General features: G+C 40.1%; 3 protein-coding genes across 7 annotated transcripts in view; 1 reads left to right on the forward strand and 2 right to left on the reverse strand.

The window, feature by feature from the left end:
• Nucleotides 1-1,379: 1,379 nt before the first annotated feature.
• Nucleotides 1,380-12,733, reverse strand: slc7a4 (solute carrier family 7 member 4). Of its 2 annotated transcripts, none has more exons than XM_010895084.4 (5): nucleotides 12,532-12,733; nucleotides 8,023-9,080; nucleotides 5,971-6,680; nucleotides 5,070-5,178; nucleotides 1,380-4,348 (listed from the first exon to the last, which is right to left on the reverse strand). In XM_010895084.4, the coding sequence occupies exons 2-5, from the start codon at nucleotides 9,002-9,004 to the stop codon at nucleotides 4,131-4,133; spliced, it is 2,019 nt and encodes a 672-aa protein (XP_010893386.1). In that variant the 5' UTR covers nucleotides 9,005-9,080; nucleotides 12,532-12,733; the 3' UTR covers nucleotides 1,380-4,130. The 2 variants fall into 2 exon arrangements, with proteins under 2 accessions (XP_010893386.1, XP_034152103.1); XM_034296212.1 differs by lacking the exon at nucleotides 12,532-12,733 and adding an exon at nucleotides 10,129-10,149.
• Nucleotides 12,734-14,268: 1,535 nt separating this feature from the next.
• Nucleotides 14,269-18,259, reverse strand: dgcr6 (DiGeorge syndrome critical region gene 6). 2 transcript variants are annotated; one of them, XM_010895082.4, is made up of 6 exons: nucleotides 18,114-18,259; nucleotides 17,831-17,955; nucleotides 16,970-17,130; nucleotides 16,766-16,866; nucleotides 16,521-16,661; nucleotides 14,269-14,859 (listed from the first exon to the last, which is right to left on the reverse strand). In XM_010895082.4, exons 2-6 carry the CDS (start codon nucleotides 17,938-17,940, stop codon nucleotides 14,779-14,781), a joined length of 594 nt encoding a protein of 197 aa, XP_010893384.1. In that variant the 5' UTR covers nucleotides 17,941-17,955; nucleotides 18,114-18,259; the 3' UTR covers nucleotides 14,269-14,778.
• A 679-nt stretch (nucleotides 18,260-18,938) lies between these two features.
• LOC105024840 (rasGAP-activating-like protein 1) overlaps nucleotides 18,939-20,786 on the forward strand; it is a 37,757-nt gene continuing 35,909 nt past the window's right edge. Inside the window, exons 1-2 of one of the 3 annotated variants that reach the window (XM_020052203.2) lie at nucleotides 18,939-19,222; nucleotides 19,484-19,540. In XM_020052203.2, the coding sequence (XP_019907762.2) occupies nucleotides 19,116-19,222; nucleotides 19,484-19,540 (164 nt within the window). In that variant the 5' untranslated portion in view covers nucleotides 18,939-19,115. The remainder of the gene's footprint in view (nucleotides 19,223-19,483; nucleotides 19,541-20,786) is intronic. The other 2 variants (XM_034296234.1, XM_020052202.2) reach the window with 2 other exon arrangements.

Raw genomic sequence — 20,786 nt, forward strand, 5'->3', positions numbered from 1 at the left:
CTAGAACCAATTGACTAGCTATTTTTTCTTCCAAACCTATGATTGTTTTGCAAGCTGGGACTTCTCAAGCTGGTACTTTTCATGTGATCGGAGTGGCCCTTTGAAATCTCAAACAATGTGCAAAGTTGTACAAAAATCGAATAAGATTAAATATTTTTGGTATCCCCATATCCACCAACATTTCAGTATTTCAAAGTTTGTATATGTTATTGAAATCAAATGAATTTACAATATAATATCCCAGTAAAGAGTAAATACTGAGAATATTACAAGGAAAAGTACTTCAGAAAAAAATATCAACTAAGTAATTAAGATTTTACCTAAGCTTTCAGAATCATTCTGTATCATCAACATCTTTAAGGCCATTGGTTGCTTATATCATATATTTACATAAACAAATCAATATTTTTACAATAACTAATAAATAGTGATAAATAAAAGAGACATTTGAGGTTGGTAGAAGGTAGTGAAGGACACATGCTCAGTGTTCATTATTCTAAGGACTGTATACATAAAAAAACGCTTATAACATCAAGGCAATGTTGTATTAACATTATTATAACACAGATAAATGGTAGATGTTTTACTGCAATCTCGAAATGTGATAAACAGGCAAGCCTTCACCTTATATAAATAATACATCCACAGGACTTGGAATGTTATGACTATCACTTAGAGAAATCGTTACATTGTCATGTCATTGTAGTGCCCTCTCACTAATCGTGGATACAGATATTCGCCCAGAGGCAAATTTGCTACAGTTTCGAGAACGCAGGTCAGAAACTGCACAAAGAGTCAGCACACATTTTCAGTTTCTGCGCTGTTAAAAAAAATCAGTAGGAGACATGAAAAGGGAACCAGTCTAAATCAACCCACTCTCTTCCTTTTGCGTACATATAACACGGGTTCAACAATGTCGTGCTATGCATACGCCAAAGTCCTTTTTTGCGTGCAGTTGAGACGCGATCTCCTCCCATTAATAATAAGGGTCAATAAAATAGTTTCATTGACACGCACCAACTGAAACCTATTTGACGTCACCATCATCGAGGCACGGATTTCCCGAAGATTGACTAATCGTTTAAAAGCCGTAGATTAACTTTTCTCTTGAAAGAACGTAAAAGGGTAAAGGTAAAACTTTAATAACGCATTTATTCACCATTGTTCTTAATTGGAGGAGATCGCGTCTGAACTCCACGCAAAAAAGTACTTTGGCGTATGCAGGGGCGTTGGACTGGGGGGAAAAGGGGTACTAAGTATATAGGGCCCTAATGTGTAGAGGGGCCCTCAAAAATGTTTGAATCTTGAATAAAGTGGGGAGGGGCCCTCAGAGACCGCCTATGTACAGGGCCCAGAATTTTGTGCTACATCCATGGGCGTATGCATAGCACGAAATTGTGAAGTGTAAACCTGTGTTATATGTACGCAAAGGGAAGAGAGTGGGTTTTAGATTTAGACCAACCCACTCTCTTCCCGACAAAACTTAGATTTAAGTCAATGTCTTAATTAGCTCGAACTGTAATAACCGCAAACATCTGAAAGTGGCAAGGTGACGTGTTTTGGTGCTAGTGGCGTGTTTTGGTGCTAGGAATCCTTACAAGTAGGCTACTCTAGTAAGTTTCAGGTAACGAAGTAGGCTACGTCTAAACTAATATGACTAATATGCGCCCTTGGCAGAGAAGTACCGAAAGTCGCCAATTTGTTTTAAAAAATATTTTAACATTCAAGAAATGTGTTTTTGTATTGATCATCGTCAATGAGAGTGTCGAATTTGGTCCGTGAAGCATTTGATTTAAGTATCTTAATGCATTGTTGGTAATAGTGTGACACGAGTAGGCAACTTTAGAAACACGTTACTAACCCCGTAGCAATTTGAGGCTAAAACAACGTCATTGATATCTCACTCTGTGTTGATTATAGGCTGTGTAGCATTATATGACATTCATAGAACAACCTGTAGAAAACATTAGAAAAAGTAGAATTGGCGAGAGTTTGACCTTGACTTGGTGTCTGTGGAGTCTGACAGTGTCTACACATAGTGGGTACCCGATTCTGCTTTGGAAAGCAACTTTCATTACTGGGCCGCACTGATTTTACATTGACTTCAGCAGTGTTCATGATTTTCAGTGGTTTATGGAGCCATACTTTGGCAAACACTGAAGATTAGGCATTCCAATTCAGAAAATGCCAATCCGTTCTCCTACAAAAAGTTCAAATTCAGGTTTTAACCGGCAGAGGAACGTTAGCTAATTAGCACACCCGAGAGGTACATGTGACAGGTGCATGTAGACACTGATCAAACGGCCACCAAGGTGAGTTCTGGTTAGCTGGGGCGGCGGGATTACGACGGAGGGGAATATGACATTCTCAAGGCTGGCAGAATTGTTGAACGTTTGTGCCTCAAGTTTTTGACTAGGATGAGGTTATTCCAAGTTGACTGAACGTTCTCCAGCTACACTTCAAAAGTAAATGCTTACCATGATCGGTAGCTGTTCATATATCAACGTTTAATAATAGTCGCTAGTAACTAATCCTTGTAGCACCCTCTAGTGGTTTAAAGCCCATTTGCCTCTTATTCTACATAATTCGGTGAAATCGCTATGGCCATTTCATTTTGCTAATACATGTGTACTTGTAAATATGTAAACGTTTCAGTCCATTTACCCATGCAACATAATACATACTCTATTGCTCTCTGGGAAGCCACTATTAATGTGTGTATGTAATCTAGGTCAAGCTGTTGGGCAGCTGCAGAGACTGCTGCAAATCTGTCGGATTACCCTGGCCTCATGATGAGGATGAGCAATGTTCTATGCCTGGCGTAGTCCGACAAAACGCAGATCCCTGTGTGTCGATGTGCTTCTAAACAGTAGCACCACCAAAACCTGTTCAGGTACTTGGGTTTGTGCTGGCCTAAAAAACAGCATATCAAAACATACGTTTATAAATATTGTTTCAAGTTATCCCTCTTCTGGAAAAACGCAGAACAATAGCTAATAATAATCCATAATACATGATTTTAGATCATATGGTTGTATAATCTGATGTCATGACAGCAGAAAGAAAGGGGAATGGCACTGGCATCTCCCAGTCTGTTCAGCTGCACTGCTAGGATTTATGTGCTTACTAATGCGGCCCAGTTTTTGTGCATTGGAGGAAAAACTCAGTAGAGATTGAACTGATCGTGACTGCAAAATCTATGACATTTCAGAATGGCAGTCAGTAGATTGAGAGAATAAAAGCACAATTCCTGAAATTAAAATAATTAAATTCATCCTTACAAAAAGAGAGTTTCTATATTAAGGAGATTATTAAAAAGTGTGGTCATTTCACTGTATGATATGAAGAAAGATTCCAAAACAACACAAAGATAGAATGTGTGTGTGTGTGTTTGTGATACGCCATCATCAGTGAACGCCAACAGTATAACAATAATATACTCTGTTTCACAGCTCAAGAATTACATGAAATAGATTGTCCTAATTCATCTTCAAAATAGAAAATGTATGTTAATGGTTGTAACAGGGGTTGTAGGTGGAACCAGTTGACCTACTGACAGTACCTATTGACTATACCTCAATGACTGTGTGGATGTGTGTGTGAGAGGGAAAGCAAATTTGTTGCTTGGGTGTGTGTAAACAAAGGTCCTTTCTTTCCCCTGCTTGTTAAATGAAGCGTGCCGCAAATTACCTGTTAATGAATCATGAATCAACAAATGCCATGATCATAAGCACCTCCCTACTTCCAAACACATTCAAATCTGGGTGACAGAAAGGCCTTAACATGGGGATCAATTCAGGAGTCAAGCTAACAAGGAAGTAACACCTGTACTGGTCTATCAAGGATTGAGATAATAACCAAAAAAGCAAAATAGAAAATTCAGCTAGAGAGTGATAAAGCTATGTTCCCATGTCAACAGACAGAAACACAGATTAAACTGAGAGAGTGCGTGAAGTCCCATGGTGTGACTGATGTGTGCTTTCTAACACGAAGACACAGAGCTGTGCGGCAGTGCACACCAACAGGTAGAGGCCAATCACCTGACGGGGGAGTGAGAAGTGAGTGAGGTAATGAATGCCGTAACGTACGGTCATGAGTGGACGGACGATAACGGCCCACTGCCATGAGAATCATCTCTTGGCCTGCTGCTCCTCGGCGTTGTGGCCGGGGGAAGAGCTGGTGTGGAGGGTGCTGGTGTCCCCCTGTCCGTTTGGCTGCACTGACTGCACCGTCTCCACCAGGCTGCCGCTCGGGAGCACCACGTACCTGGCTGCCAGGTCCTTGGGTTGCAGCTCCCTCAGCCTCTCTTTACTGTGCCAGATCCCATAGCCAAAATACACCAGGAGACCTGGGGAGGAGCAGCACACACCAGTAGAATCAGGGCTGTTTCCCAGAACTTTCTCAAAGTTCCTAGGCTTTCGCTACCCTACTTAAGACGTGTGTACATAATGAGATTCACACAAAAAACGTGTTATTGTTATACTATCTTACTGTATGGGCATTGTCATGGGAAAGACACAGCTTTAGTAGCAACAAGGTACTAGTGAACAGACTAAAGATATTGGTCCAGCCCATCTGTGTGTAATGATCAGAGAACTTTCACCAGGGCACTAATTACTTAGACATGACTTTGCCTTAGCCCCTGTCATGTTCAATATTCCTTGTGAAGTAAACTCTGTAGGCAGACAGGCATGTTGAAAGGGTTTACATGGTCCAGAAGACCTCTGAGCCCTCTGAACACATCTAATGTTTCCCGTTGATCCTCTTTGCTGACTGGGAACTTTATAACCAATTAACAACTTCTTAGTGCAGCAGACAAAGGCTGGGAAATACTTTTCACAGACTAATTCTCCCTTCAGCGTGTTTGACTTGGTGTGTTTACAGTGGAACAAGTAGCCTGTGGGTGTTTCAGTACAAACCTACTTTGTACTGAACACTTTCTTTAAAACCCACAGAGAAGGGGTGACCTTCTTTGGCATCCTGTTGTCTATCATCACTCAGTAGCCATAAGGTTTGTCAAAAGGATGTGTCTTTGCGACAAGGCACATGGTTCTGTAAGGTAATCTTACCTGCAGCCACCCATACGGTGAAGCGGATCCAGGTCATCGGGGTGAGCTTTAGCATTAGGAACACGTTCAGTAGGATGCTTGCCGCGGGGACGAACGGGACTAAGGGTACCTGGAAAAAGCATCTAAATGTGTCAAATCATCATTGCCGACCTGAATTCCACAAGGGTTCATCACTGACAAATGTGGAACTCCTAAAGACCACTAGTCTTGACTGAAAGACTAGAAGTTGCTTAACAATCGAGATTGGGGTCACTGAAGAGTTCAGCAGAGTTGTTAGGTTTTAAATGTAGATTCAAAATAAACAGCAAGGTGAGTCACTTTCAGCAAACAACTAAGAGTGTTCAATGAATATGATAAATATCTCTGCCGTTTACATCCTTTGGCTACAATGCTATATATTTGTACATTAAATTAACCTGGGTACTGCACAGAGGCTGTGGATCTGTATGAGACCTAGGTTTCATCCTGCTCATTACAATATACACAGTGCTGTTCAAGGCAAATTCATGGCAGTCTACATTTAACATGGTTGGTGCCTTAGAGAACATGAGCTGTCCTTGAGCTACATGATGTTTATGTTATGATGAGCAGATCAACCACACAGCTGAGAGCAAGCGTCAGCAGCCTGTGACTCTAAGTTCCTGCCAACTGGGCTCTAGTCAGACTGAGCAGAATTTCTCACATCTGACATGGAGAAAGATTCCAAAAAGTCTATAAGAATTTTTCAAAACCCAGATATTCTCAGTTCATCAAAACTACATGAGGACTTAAGGAAAGGCTGTTAGCTCCCCAAGGCATACAGATACTACAATGGAGGACTAGACTTTGACCTACACAAAGGTGTGAACTGTTTTGCATTTAACAACTGAGCAGGCACAAAATCAGTATCTGTTCATCTCACCTGGAAGGTTTTGGTGTTGATATGAGGTTCATGGGCGTATATGATGACCAGGCTGAGGAGGTAGGTGGAGCCGAACACCACGGTCAGCAGGGCGAAGCTCCATGTAGGCAGGTGCAGCTGTTTAGTCCCAAACACAAACACTGCACAGAGGGACACCGAGCTCACCATCACCCCCAGCACAGAGTAGGCCACCACCTTACCTGGCTCAAAGTCCCCCAGCGCCCTGCCCAAGTATGGCTCCCAGCGGGCCTTCAACACCCCCGGGGCACTGCGGTCCTTGGTCTTCTGCATCTCCACCAGCTGCAGCTTGTCAGAGAAAGACTCATACTCCTTCAGCTCCCCGCTGTCCTGAGCTATGATCTGGGACTCTGAGGCTTCGGGTGACGTCTCAAGGTGGAAGTTGGGAGAGGTGGAGTTAGACTTTGAACTGCTCTTCTCTTTCTCAGGCTGAAAGCGCAGCACGATGACACTGGCTGCCACGAAGGTGTAGGCCAGTAGAGTGCCAATGGAGAGGAACTGAACCAGGGCCTCCAGGTCAAAGACAAGGGCCATGACAGCCATGAGGAGGCCAAACACCAAAATTGCATTCACAGGAACCTTGGTAACCGGGTTGACTTTGGCAAAGAAGGAAAAGAATAGCCCATCCTCTGCCATGGCATAAACAATCCTAGGGAGGGAGAAAAGGTTGCTGAGGAGCACCGTGTTCATGGCTGAAAGAAAGGATGGAGAAATATGAGAAATACTGTATCTAAGATTAATAGTCTATCTATAGTCATATGAAAGATTTCACAGCCTGGAAGGTGATATTCTTTAAAACTAAATTCAAACCACATTCAGTGACACAGGTAACCCAATTTCAAAAATCATAGATAAAAATATTATAATGTGAAACTTTTATGCAGTTAAAAAACTAAAAAATATTAGAGTACATGGGGAAAAAGCACACCCTTACCTTCAAATCACAGAAAATTGCTTTAATTAGAATTAGGTGCACCAAAACCAGTGCAAATTATGAGATTATAATAACAGAGTTAATTGGGAGTGTCCAGCTTTCTATTAAAAGTACAATCTTTCCACTGTCCAACAGATCATCTAGACATTTTGAAAATTCCTGACCATTGGCAATCTGCATAGGACAGGTTGTCTCACCAAATTCAGCCCAAGAACCTTAAGGTATCCTCCAGGGATCTAAAGGTCAATGTTGAATTGCATGAGTCAACTGTCAGAAAGAGACTGCACAAACACATGAAGTTCAAGAAAGAAGGAGCTTCTGCTCTAAAAAAAATATAATAATGATAGATAACACCTGGTTAAAGAACAAACTACTGGAACAATGTGACTGGAAGAGTCAAAGGTGGAGATATTTGGCCGCAATGGGACTTACACATTCATCCATCTCTTTTGCAATATTTTGCGAGAACAAAACTCTCCCTTTAAATATAAGAACCTTATACCTACCTCAAAGCATGTGGGTAGAATTATGGTTGGGCCTGCTTTGCTGCCTCAGGGCATGGCAAACTTGACATCATTTAGTCAACCATGAATACCAAATTGTATCATAGAATTCTTAAGGAGAATATGAGGCCATCGGCCAAAGGACTTTAGAAAGCCCTCAAACATGACACAGTGGAAGCAGTACTGTAAAGACAATAGGCCAATTCTTCCCAGTCAATGTAAGAGACTGACAGTTAAAAGAAATAGCTACATGAAGTTAATGCTGTTTTAGCAAACAACACCAGCTATTGAAACTTAGGGTGTACTTACTTTTTCCTTACTACTAAATTGCATTTCAGTTGTTTGTTAAGGAATAAACTATTACAAAATATGACTTTTCAGTATAATCTGTTAAATTATGTTTCTGATATTGGTTAATGGTGTTGAAATGTAGATAACATATTTATATAACCAAATATGTACATGAAAAAGAACAAAATACACAGACTGTATTTTCGCATTACTGTATTATAATATCAACGAAACCAAAAACATAAACCCAAGGTAAATTCTACATTGAAAGAGTAACGTTGTCTATGTCATTTGAGAGGCACTTACCACATATGGACCCTACTGCCACGATGTAGCCAGCCCAGCTGTATCCTCGGCGGAAGAAGGCGTCCGACAGGGCTGAGTTGGGGTCAAGAGAGTGCCAGGGAACCATGAGAGTCAGTACAGTGGAGACCAGGATGTAAGCTGTGGCTGCCAAGCCCAGGGAGATAGCTGTGGCCATGGGAATGGCTCGTTGGGGATTCTTCGCTTCCTCACTGGACGCAGCAATCACATCGAAGCCAACAAATGCATAAAAGCAGGTGGCTGTGCCAGCCATCACCCCAGATACACCAAACGGTGCAAAACCTCCTTCATCCTTGCTCCAGTTGACAGGGTCAGCCAGTATGAAACCAAACACCAAGATGAAGAGTATGACAGCCAGACTAATGGCAGAGAATATGTGGTTGAGCCAAGAAGAGACTCGCACTCCGAAGGTAATGAAAAAAGTGGCAACCACTAGAATCCCGGCAGCCAGCAGGTCAGGGTAGTGGGCAATATAGGGAACATTCCACTTCATTATGTGGTTCTGAGTGTAGTTCTGAATGGTGTGGTTAAACATAGAGTCCAGGTAACCACTCCATGCCCGTGCCACCGCAGCCCCACCAATCATGTACTCCAACACCACGTTCCAGCCGATGAGAAAGGCCCAGATTTCTCCACAAGAAACATAGGTGAACATGTAGGCCGAGCCAGTTCTAGGAACGCGAGCTCCGAACTCGGCGTAGCACAGGGCGGCCATTAGGGAGGCAATGGCAGCTATGAGGAAGGACAGGACCACAGCGGGTCCCGCTGTGTCCTTGGCAACAGCGCCAGTCAGGACGTAGAGGCCAGATCCCACCATGCCCCCAACCCCCAGCAGGGCCAGATCGACCATGGACAGGCAGCGCTTCATTGACGTCACCATCAAGTCATCATCCAGGGTCTTTAGTCGGTTCAGCTGGTGGCAGAAACGCACTGCTGGGACGCAGCCACGCCCGCAGGTCGCCATGGTTACAGGTTCACACTCAGCAACTGAACTAGGTCAAGACGCTCAAACTGGATCCATTCTCCTCCGATCAATGGATCTGTGAGACAAAAACACACGTACATACCGTCAAACACAGACAAGGTGGCCATGATTGTCTTAGCCATGAAGCCTGTGCCTTCAGAGCAGGTTGACAAAAGCAACTCCAGCTAACCTTCCTCTGAGGAATGCCTCTAGTTATCCATCCATCCCTGCAACACAGCATCAAGCCTTATTTCTGACAATATGCATTTCACATGAGCCCTCATCAAAGGAGAATATTTTATTTTCTATTTTTTAAATTGTTTGCCCTGAATAAGATACTTCAAGACCAACTCTTGTGATGTACAACTTTGTAGTACATCAAAAGCATTTATATACAATGGCAAATATAGTCTAATTTTATCTAAACCTGAAATGAAGTCCTATTTAGTCTGAAATAGACAAATTGATCTACTTAACCAATCCATATTTTAGTATTTCCCAATTAGAAAACATATTTGCGAATGTATTTTCTAGGCTCTCTGTATTTTCTTTCTGTATTTTGAGAATATCTAACCCCTTAGATATTCGGTAGTCCTTTCTGGCCTAACATGCAGGGCTAACTTCCTATTCTACCTTCTTGCCGTAGTATAAATGATCATCAATGGCAGTATTCTGACCTCATAAACCATACATGAAATAAGTCATATTGTTGTTACAACCCCGTTTACAAAAATCTAAAGAAAAACAGAGTGCAATGACGTGCTAATCATTTAAATCATATTTGAATAGAAATAGTACAAAGACAACATATCAAATATTGACACTGTAAACCCACTTTGAATTTGATGCAAGCAACACGCTAAAAAAAAAGCTGGCACTACAAAAGACTGGAATAGTTGTGTAATGGTAAAAAAAAACCTGGTGGAACATCTCAACTAATTAGTTAATTGGCAATAGGTCAGTAACATGATTGGGTATAAAAAGAGCATCCCTGAGAGGATGAGTCTTTCAGACGTAAAAATGGGGAGGGGTTCACCACTCTGTGAAAGACTGCACCGGCTAATAGTGTAACAATTTAAGAATAAGATTTCTTAATGTAAAATTGCAAAGTTTGGGGATCTCACCATCTATGGTGCATAAGATCATCAAAAGATTCACAGAATCCGGAGAAATCACTGTACGCAAAGGACAAGGTGGATAACCAATATTGGATGGCCGTGATCTTCGGGCCCTCAGACGGCACTCCATTAAAAACAGACATGATTCTGTAATGGACACTGCATGGGCTCAGCAACACTTCCAAAAACCATTGTCTGTGAACACAGTACATCGCTGCATCCACAAATGCAAGTAAAAACTCTACCATGCAAAGAATAAACCATACATAAACAAGAACCAGAACCGCTGCCTTCTCAGGGCCCGAGCTCATTTAAGATGGACTAAGGTGAAGTGGAAAACTGTCCTGAGGTCTGACAAATCCAAATTTGAAATTGTTTTTGGGAATCATGATCACCACGTCCTCCGGACTAAAGAGGAGTGACCATCCAGCTTGTTATCAGCACACAGTTCAAATCCAGCATCCGTGATGGTATGGGGGTGCATTAGTGCACATGGCATGGGTGACTTGCACATCTGTAAAGGCACCATTAATGCTGAATAATATATACAGATTTTGGATCAACATATGCTGCCATCCAGACAACTTATTTTCCAGGGAAGGCCATGCTTATTTCAGCAAGGCAACGCCAAACCACATTCTGCACATATTACAACAGCATGGCTCCGTATTAAGAGTCTGGGTGCTAAACTTGCTTGCCTGCAGTCCAGACCTGTCTCCCATTGAATACATTTGGTGCATTATGAAACAAAAAATATGACAAAGGATACCCCAAACTGTTGAACAGCTCCAATCCGATATCAAGCAAGAATGGGAATACATTTCACTTTCAAAACTAGAGCAATTGATCTCCTCAGTTCCCAAACGCTTACACAGTATTGTTAAAAGAAGAGGTGATGCAGTGTTGCTGGCATCCAATTCAAAATGGGCATGTTTTTTTTCCAAAAACAATAACATTCCTCAGTTTCAACCTATGATGTTATCTTTGTACTATTTTCAATTAAATATAGGGATAAATTATTTGCACATCATTGCATTGTGTTTGTATTTGCATTTTATGCAGCGTCCCAACTATTTGGGAAACAGGGTTGTATTTCAACTTCAATAATCAAAGTATGAAGGCCCAACTTTTGTCTTCAGGGAAGACTTGCCTATCAGGTGAATATGATTATTGAAATGAGGCTCATTTACAAAAGTACTATTTTTACATGTTCCTTTTATCTGCTACTACATTGTGATACTGCTTTTTATTTCAGAGTCCACTCCACTCTGATGGCACAGAAATTATACTAACTGACAACAAATACTAAGAGATAGATCTGGGTCTATGGAGATGCACTATAGTGTTTGACATATTTTAGTTTAGGATCTGTACCGTATGCAATTATGGAAATGTTGGATTTGTACAACGTTCAAACTTACAAGAGTTCTAGATAGTTGTTTAAATGAACATATCCACCTTAAAAGTTTCCCTGGTAATCAGTAAGGCATGAATAGTCACAGCCCAAAGACTAATTGGACTGTATCAGAGTTAGATACTATCTGAAAGGCCCTCCTTGGCCTCGGAAGATTTAACAATTTGTTCATAAAGATTTTCCTCAACCCACCACCCCCATTATCAGATTACCTCCTACTCGGCTCGAGAAACAGTCAAATAAACAGGAATTATGAGATTTAACCAACGTTGAATAATGTTTAAGTGTGTCTGTGACTAATAAATAACTGCCCATGATGAAGATATCTGTTCGATTTGCTCGGTATTTATGACATATTTTTTATGTTCACTAGCAGCCTACTCCGCAATACGCAGCCGTCCCTAATCTTACACACAACTTCGGTTAAGTTAAACGCTGGGAGGCCAAATGCAATCATGTGCTAAAATGAATTAGATTAAAAGGGACCAGCCCGTGGTTTGCGACTTTCTGATGCACCGTTTCCCATGACTGCGCGCAACGGCCATATGGCGAGTTTAGGCTCAATGCTCGAAATAAATTACGTAACGCTTTTATTCCCAACTAGAAATAAAAATCGTCTCAAAAGTGAAGCGACCCATTACATCCTTCCTCTATAATAACCGTGTGATTCGTATAAATGTGGAGTCATTGCGCGAATGAATAGATGCGCGTCGTTTTACAAAAGCCACATTAATAATTTATAAGAAAATGGAAACATATGCCAGTGCTACAAATAACCCAATATAAGCTATGCTAAAAAGCGAAGACTAATTAGTATGTAAAATTGTTTCCTATATGTATTATAGATGTTGTATTAGGACACGAAGGTAGTCACACTGACAAATGGCAGGTAAGAAACTCAATCACCATAGCTATTATGCATTTACCGCTAGTCTAACACATCAGATGAAAAAACATCGCTCTAATATGGTAAGAAATTACTTATTTGGCCTTACCTTTATTGTTGAATATCGCTTATGTCAGGCCGGGTTGATATTGTTTAACCTCAACCGCAGACGGAAGGTGGTGAAAACGACGATAGTGAGATGAGCTCTCTGTTCTTAAAGGCACAGTGGGTACCGGTTTACAATTCATCTGATGACGATGTGATAAGCAATGGTGTTCGGATGGCCAGTGTTGAACAAAAGAAAAGTTTGAAGCTGTCAAAGTGTTCGATTTATCCAGAGCCGTTGAAAAATTGCGACACACTATGATCTCGCCGCCACGCAGTCACGTGGTTTATGTAGCTCTCAATAGTTCCAAACAGATATCATTACTGAGTGAATTAACTATGTTCCTAAATACGACCCATAACTGTTAATGGGATTGATTTCAGTATGGCCAATGTACCCTTTCATCCTTCCTTAATCATAGACTAAACCATGTATCAGAAAACACACACACACAAAAGAAATGAATAATACATCCATACGATATGATGTACACATTGTACAGACTAGTATAGGCCTACACTTAAGTATAAATATGTACACAACTAACCCTAACCCATAAACGCACGCACGCACGCACAAACACACACACACACACACACACACACACACACACACACACACACACACACACACACACACACACACACACACACACACACACACATGTCGGAGGTACATCTTTTTGCCCCAAATCTTCAATGACAGCCACTTTTGACCAGACATCTCCAGACAATAGGTAGGTGTACCAGGGTTCAAGTGTTTTCTGCAGCTCTGACCAGATGGCACTGCTAAACATCTTCCGAAAACAAGGGATGATGCTGTTTGTGGCATAATGTGTCTTTCATTTGCTGCAGCAAGTTTTTCTTTGGATGATCACTACGGTCCTCAACATTGTCAGTTCATTTGTGCTTCTTTAAAAGAGCTTGGACAGCACATCTGAAAACGGCTGTCTGCCTTTTTTGTTGTGCTCAGTATAACTTTTGACAGTTAATGGTGTTATCCAATGTTGTTAGCCGAGTTTGGCTGTTCCTCACCCAGTTGTACTAGTGTTTTGTTAATGTTCATTTTACTGTATATTGTGTTTATATTGACAAATCATAATTTGATCCTTTTGAAAACATCTATTATCTTCCAATAAACATTAACTAAAAGTAGCTACATAAAACAAAACTACTGAATAGATTCATGAGAGGTCGGAAAATGTGTTTAATAGTCAAAATTACAATAATTTCATCAACTTACCAGCGAGCGTACTTCGGAAGCTCCTAATATTAATGGTCTTCAGTGCTGGAATTATCAGCGTTTGGAACTATTGGCTGCTCCACGACACGTGTTACTTCCGCATTCTAAAGTTCCTATGGCGTTCTATAAGAGTGTCGCTAATCTCAACGGCTCTGGATTTATCTACCATATACATCAAACATAGATGCAAAATAAACATCATGCAAATTAGATTCAAAATAAACATCATGCAAATTAGATTCAAATTACTTCAGGTAAATAGTCTGTAAATACCATAAAAGATGCAGAATCTTTAGGAATTAAGAACATGTTTAAAACATTCAATTTTGAGCTGGATGCATAATATATTTGGGACACAAACACAAACAATTTTCTGAGACCCAGTTCTGACGCAACAGCGCGACTTGAACCCAGTGGCCAACAAGCAGAGAATGCATTTTTAATAAATGAGGCCTATTGGCCCTGCGGTCATCCAACTAGCATAATAATGAATCAGCACAGAGTCAAAATAAATCTTCATTATTTCATGAACATATTTTACTTTGGCAAAAATCAGTGTAAATGTAATGTTGAAAAACATTAATAGAGAAATTGACTTTGTGACCATGTTCTAGATTAAGTTGGTGATGACATTTTAGTCAGAATTTGCAAATTTGAACTGTAATTTGGGGATCAACAAAATTACAGAAAGAGTAAAAATAAGATCACTTGTAAAAATGGGTGACTTATTCTTTACGTCAATATCAGCAAATACATGTTCAATTGGATCAATAAATTTTTCATCTATGAGAGCTTGGAAATCCACCCTCAGCCTTCAATGAGTCTTCAAATTCTTGAAGTATCTTTAGGAACCCATTGTCATCCAGAACTATTGATTTCTATATAGAATCAAAGTAACAGAACTTGGTATCCATTGGAATTGAAGGGAACACAGATTTTAAGGACATGAACTTAAGCATGTTGATAGTGAGTGAGTCCAGTGCAATATCGCCTTTTTATGTTGATCAGTCAAGACAGGCCTCCTGACTGGGACTCTTTCTGTTGAAGTTTAAGGATTAGTTCCAGCAGGTTTATCTGCATCGTCAGCTCCTGCAAGGACAAGAAGGAAACATGAAACCTCTGAGCCATCACTAATCTAACTACTACACCTAGGAAAGCTAGGAATGACTATTTAGTCCACTGGGGTATTGTTTGGTCATTAGGCTCTTGGTTAACTAAGATTTCTATAGTTAAACAGCCAAAATGATATTTTCTTCAGAGACAGTGCCTGTCCAAAGTGAGTGTGTGGTGCAGAATTATATAGTTTCTCATTGTAAAATATTGGTAACATATAGAAAGGGCATATGATTCTCCAAGTGTTGGACTACAACTGCTTAACATGATTTGACTTCAGCAACAAAATGCAAGTCCAAAATATTATGAAAAATAATTGCTATTTATAGCACCCTAATAACAGCCTACATTTGAGCAGCAATTGTGTGTGTGTGTGCGAGAATGTGTTCATGTGTTACTTAAAAGGCAACTTCAGGAGCGTAACTGTCTGAAATCTGAAGGCTTGGGTGTTATCTTAATGAGTAGTTAACAACATAATATAACCTAATCTTGGGTCCTTTGCAATATTTAATTATTCGGTTCACTTTAGAAGAATCTGACAAGCTCAGTGCATTTTATTAAAACAGTGTCAATGATATGGAAAAATACACAACATAAAATGTTGTCCAATTAATCATCAGAGACAACTGATAAGTATCGGTTGACTAAGATTTTTAGTCTCTGCCAGCCCTGCATAAAGCATAACTTCGACCAGGTGACATGCTACAATATCCAGTAAAACAAGATACAATGTCCCAAGCCACATAGATCATGCCCAAAAACCCTTGTGCTCTGCTTGCACCATCCACAAGACTCCAGTAAAGCAGCTAAAAAAAAAAGAAGATTTGACTACTCCTGTAGTAGCTAGGTGTATCATAATGGCGTAGAGAATTTAGCACCATCTACTGGACATTTTCCTGCAGTTCAATCTGTCTTTTACCATTCTAGCAGTTTACCTGACCACCATCTCAAAATCCATCCAGATTAATATCTAAATAAAAACCTGCCAGCTTCTAAAGTGCCTAAAGTTAATCTAGTGCCACTTTGATCAAGTTGTGATTGGATTGCTATGAATCTGAATGGATTTAGAGATTAGAAATCGCGCACTTAAGTGATTTATTCTTGATTAGCCTCTTACTGTAGACAAAGCCACCTGCTACATCAGTGTACGAAATGGATGTTGTGCTTTGCTATAGCATAAGCGTGAAAATATGTTTGGAATCCATTTAACACTATACAAAGTGCCCAAACCGTTAAGCATCAATGCTTCTGTTGTCCCCTAAAAAAAATCCTATATGGTTCATAGTAGGAACAAACACCTGAATAGTCTGTTCAAAGGGAAACAATTAGACTCTTGTAAAATTGCCATTTGTCCTCAGAGATCCAGGCAAGTTTCATCAATAAAACCAATCCATTAGACTACCTCATGTAAATGTCAAAGTTCATTTGTATTGGCCAATATAGATTATGTAAATCCATCCACTGTGTAGTTGGCATATGTACTAGACTGCAAGCAGCACAGAACCCTGCATTGCCCCTGTGCCTAAGCATGGTCGGTCCAGATCCTTCCTGAATGCTTGGGGATGTACTCTGAAATTGAAAGGGGACATTGCTCCTCACTGGTTTCAGTCTAGAGATGTTAAATGAGTGCCATTCACCTGGGGATTGGTAGTTATGTAGAATCCTGGGACTCCAGCCATCTCTAAGGTGTTCTGCTGGTCTGTCACCTTCTGGTCCAACTCCACCACAATTTTCTCATCCATCATCCTCTGCTCCTCTCGCACCCGAATCTCCAGGGCCTGATAACAACAAGTGATATTGGCCCTCAGACATGGTCTACAGAAGAGCTTAGTACAGATAATCTGTGCCATAATAATGATGTGATGCTTTATCAATTCCTTACCTCTGTTTCTGCTTGTTGATTGGTTTTCATAACTGCAATGTTGTGGGACTTACAAGCCTGCAGGGCCTCTTTGTGCTTACGAACCAAATCCTGCTTTAACGCTGGACATGAGCAAGAGAATATAAACAGTGAATTGGTAAAAGGACCTTTCATTTAACAGAACATCAACAGATTTGTTGTTAGATCAATAGGAAACACACATACCTCGGTGCTCACAGTGCAGCTTTTGTCTCTGATTGTACAGATTCCTCTCCGTCAGGTGTTGTATATCCAGGAGTCCTTGCACTATGTCATACACTGTTCCATCTATGAGTGCCAAAGCCAGATCACTCAGTGTGGTGTAGGACAAGCGCTGCTGGAAGGAGCTGGAAAGAGGTCAAGTACTGTTTCCACAATGCCTAGTTACTGGAAGTCAAACTGACAAAGAGATAGACAACCTGTTGTGCTCCACAACCAAGTTCAAGCTCAACGTTTTCATATTTAAATACAATGAAATACTTGTGCTATGGCTCTAAACACATGGCATATCAACATTTTTATACATCCACTTTTCAGACCACAAAAAGTTTGGGGACAGATTAAGAACTTGTTTATTATTTGGCCCCATATGATGCTGTGGTTATACTCTGCAAGGCCTTTAGAGCATATAAGGACAACTGGGGAGAAAGTGTTGCAAAAGTGCATTTCATATTCCGGAGCCACACGCAGCCAAATAGAACTGTTTAAAATAGCTAGTCTTGTTTTTATTTGAAATATCCCTTTTTGCTGACACAAAAGATATGGTCCATGTTCTGAAAACCATAATGCAATCAATAGCTGAAGTTATTGAACATTAAAATACAAATTCAGGATTGTAGTTACAATGGTCCAATTGATGCTTAATAGGCGATGGCAGAATTGAGTTCTTAACAGCAACAGGGAACTATGAATGCACATAAAAAACGGAAATAATCTTAATCTTTATTCCTTGCAACCCCTCTCCGGACCATGCAATTGAAATTATACCATGAATGTGTTATGATGGTTTATTACTCATCGTTTACTGTTGCTGGCTAGGCTAGTTACCTGGGCAAATCTTTAACAAGGGTTTGTAGTTCTGACAATAAGTAGTAATGTCTCTCTTGCTGTTTTGTAGAATCGGTCTGCTCGTCGTAGACCGCAGGGTAACCCTCCATTTCCTGAATGGAAGTCAAAGAAACAAAACAAATACAATATAGCTAGCTGATACAGTTGCAGTTGATGATGACTATTTTGAAACCAATCCAACAAGACACAGAGAGCTTTACTCTGAATTATAGCACTAGCATTTATATTGTACAAGCTTTGAGAAACCGTATTTTATACTTACCAAGTTGCCTAGCTCGAAATATCTTCCTTTAGAAATTAATCCAACTTAAGCTAGTGTTAACAAAAAAGTGTGCATTCCTGCTGAAGCTAGAGATTAGCAAAATTATACAAGCTACTAACTGGACCCTGACTAGCTGGACTGATGCTTTCTAGAGGAAGGACCATAACAAAAGGTGGGTTGTCTATGATATGCCTGTTTCTAATTAATATTGTTCTTCTTAATTGTATTAAATCCAAATTTTTATATTAAATTCATGGAATTTATTTTAGTAGAAAATAATAAATAGTTTACAGAAACAAACTCGATTATGGAAAACGCGAAAAATCTCCAACTTGCAGGAGCAACATTTCTACGGAAGGTGGCGTGCGTCGCACTTTCATTCCAGTAAAGACGCTACAGCTACATGTTCAGCTTCGGTGAAGCTTATGACTCTAAGCTGAACATGCTTGGGTTTCCAACTGTAATTTACCGTGTCAAGTGTCATTTCAGCAAGTCGTGCAGATTGATGAGACTTCGCAGTCAATGAAACCTAGTTAAGAGATGTCTCTGTTTTTTGTATCTAACTAGTTCTAGTCTGATCTTCTATTTTTGGCACAGTATAGAATCCTACAGATGTTATTTTGTCAGAAAATTCGAAAATAACGTATAGGTTGATTATTGTAATGGAACCAAATGACGAAAGTTAATGTCAGTCAATAAATCTTGGCTATATTTGGTATTAATCATGTCGCTATCATAAAATGTTTAGATTTTATTTGGGTTTCCACCCAAGCCTTTTACAACATTTTGTGATTGGTGAGGTGACCTTCATTCTGTATTTCCATAACTACGTATATGCTACTTTGAAAACGAGAGGCTACATCACATTCATTGTAATATAGACTCCGCACACAGTCACGCGCAAGACGTGCCAGATATGAAGAGAACCCAGTTGCGGAGGAGGAGAGCACCATAGGGAGTACCATAGGGAGTACCGTTGTAAGGAGGATCGCAGATGGGCAGATGAAAAGAAGTGGCAAAACCACACTCTTCTGTCAGAAATGGCAAAAAATACATCCCTATATTTTCGTATTGTGGAGGGCAGGAGCCTACCAGCCAAAGACGTGTAAGTATGTATTGATTGTAAAAATGCAACAGGCAGTAGTAGTCATGTTTTTTCTTGTGAAGTACACTTAATGTTCACGTGTCAAGAAGCCGTTTTGCTGCACAACAGAAATTACAGTGTGGTAAAAAATATGTGTAGCTGTCGACTTGACACATGTCTTAGTATTTGATAATACATTTAGCAAATGACTAGGAAATCAAATATATGTAGATTTGTCCTGCAACCTTCATTTTATTTTGAACATGTTTTTCTCCTGTTTCTCAAGCTCTGGGACTAGTGACCCTTACTGCATTGTAAAAGTTGACAATGAAGTTGTAGCCAGGTGAGTTCAGAATATATCCTCTATGCCTTATTGTTTCCTTTAATTTTACTATGATTAGAAATGTTATTGATAAATGGACTAACCTGTATAATTTAATAGCAAGTGGCTGCCATTAACTTGTATGCATGTTAGGGAACCACAGTAAATCAGGATTAGGTCAACTTCATGTTAATTCCAGCCGATTCAGCAAGTGAACCGATATTCAGGTTCCAATTCTCTATAACTTTCAATGAACAAATTCTGACTGTAATATAACGCCACTGTTGAAAACCTCACTTTCAATGTTTGCCATTTATCATATTAGTGATCAAAGCATATATTTTTAAAACTTAAAGACACAGATGGTTTATCCATTATAATGTACTGATAATGAACTGGCCAATCAGAGGTCTAAAGGAAAATGAGCAGGCCAATCAGAGGTCTATTCACAACTGGTGTGCACTGTCACCCTTTTGTTGTCAGGGTGTGCCCACACCTTTCCTACACAAAAAAAGCATCTTTTTAACACTGTTTACCATTATTTGGAACGGAAACTGTTTCACTCATATTGCAAGTATTGTAGGTTTTCATAGAAATCTAAAATCGCTAGTCTTAGTTTGAACAGAACTGACTATTGTATGGCTGGATATGTATAAAGAGACAAATGTATAAATATATTATGGACTATTCCAATCCACAGGGGTGTGGTCCAGTAGTCTATGTGTGTGATCACGGATCAGGGCTTTGGTATTCTCAGCTTGAAACCCCTAAGCACATGAGAACCTGATCCAGGGCTGGCCTTAGACACCAGCAGGTAACCATGGAGAGGTGGCATAAATTATTGCAGCCAGCTCCCATTCCCATTCCCATTCCCAGCTCCAGGTAGAGACTTGCAAGGCTGATGAGAGGGGGGGACAAAGGTTCATGCAGTGCATTGCTCTTGGGTTTGACAGTGTTCTTGTTCAAACAACAGTATTCTGTACATAAATGTCCTATACATGAAGTTTGTTTTCGTCTAGGGATTGTGTCCTCTCCTCTTAATGAAATGCTGGTTCATTACCTGACACTTCTTAATCTTTGCGACCTGGGTTCTTGTAGTCTCCATACAGGCTTTGTAATGTTACCTCACTGTTTGTCTAATTAAACATTTTAAACAAGTTTTGTTTAAAACGTTTTGTTTAAAATGTCCACAGATGGACTTCACAGATGTACGTTTGGACTTATAGTGAGTAGTGTACGATACAGTAGATTAGGAAACGTCACAGTA

Source organism: Esox lucius, chromosome 13 (assembly GCF_011004845.1).
Source record: "Esox lucius isolate fEsoLuc1 chromosome 13, fEsoLuc1.pri, whole genome shotgun sequence".
NCBI lineage: Eukaryota > Metazoa > Chordata > Actinopteri > Esociformes > Esocidae > Esox > Esox lucius.

Excerpts from the sequence above, each read along its gene's own strand:
- slc7a4 (XM_010895084.4), bottom strand. The coding sequence starts at position 9,004 with ATGGCGACCTGCGGGCGTGGCTGCGTCCCAGCAGTGCGTTTCTGCCAC. Across the intron at positions 6,681-8,022 it reads GGCAGTAGGGTCCATATGTG|CCATGAACACGGTGCTCCTC; the intron begins GTAAGTGCCTCT and ends CCTTTCTTTCAG. Across the intron at positions 5,179-5,970 it reads TCAACACCAAAACCTTCCAG|GTACCCTTAGTCCCGTTCGT; the intron begins GTGAGATGAACA and ends TGCTTTTTCCAG.
- dgcr6 (XM_010895082.4), bottom strand. The coding sequence starts at position 17,940 with ATGGAGGGTTACCCTGCGGTCTACGACGAGCAGACCGATTCTACAAAA. Across the intron at positions 16,662-16,765 it reads ATCAACAAGCAGAAACAGAG|GCCCTGGAGATTCGGGTGCG; the intron begins GTAAGGAATTGA and ends TGTTGTTATCAG. Across the intron at positions 14,860-16,520 it reads ACATAACTACCAATCCCCAG|GAGCTGACGATGCAGATAAA; the intron begins GTGAATGGCACT and ends TTGTCCTTGCAG.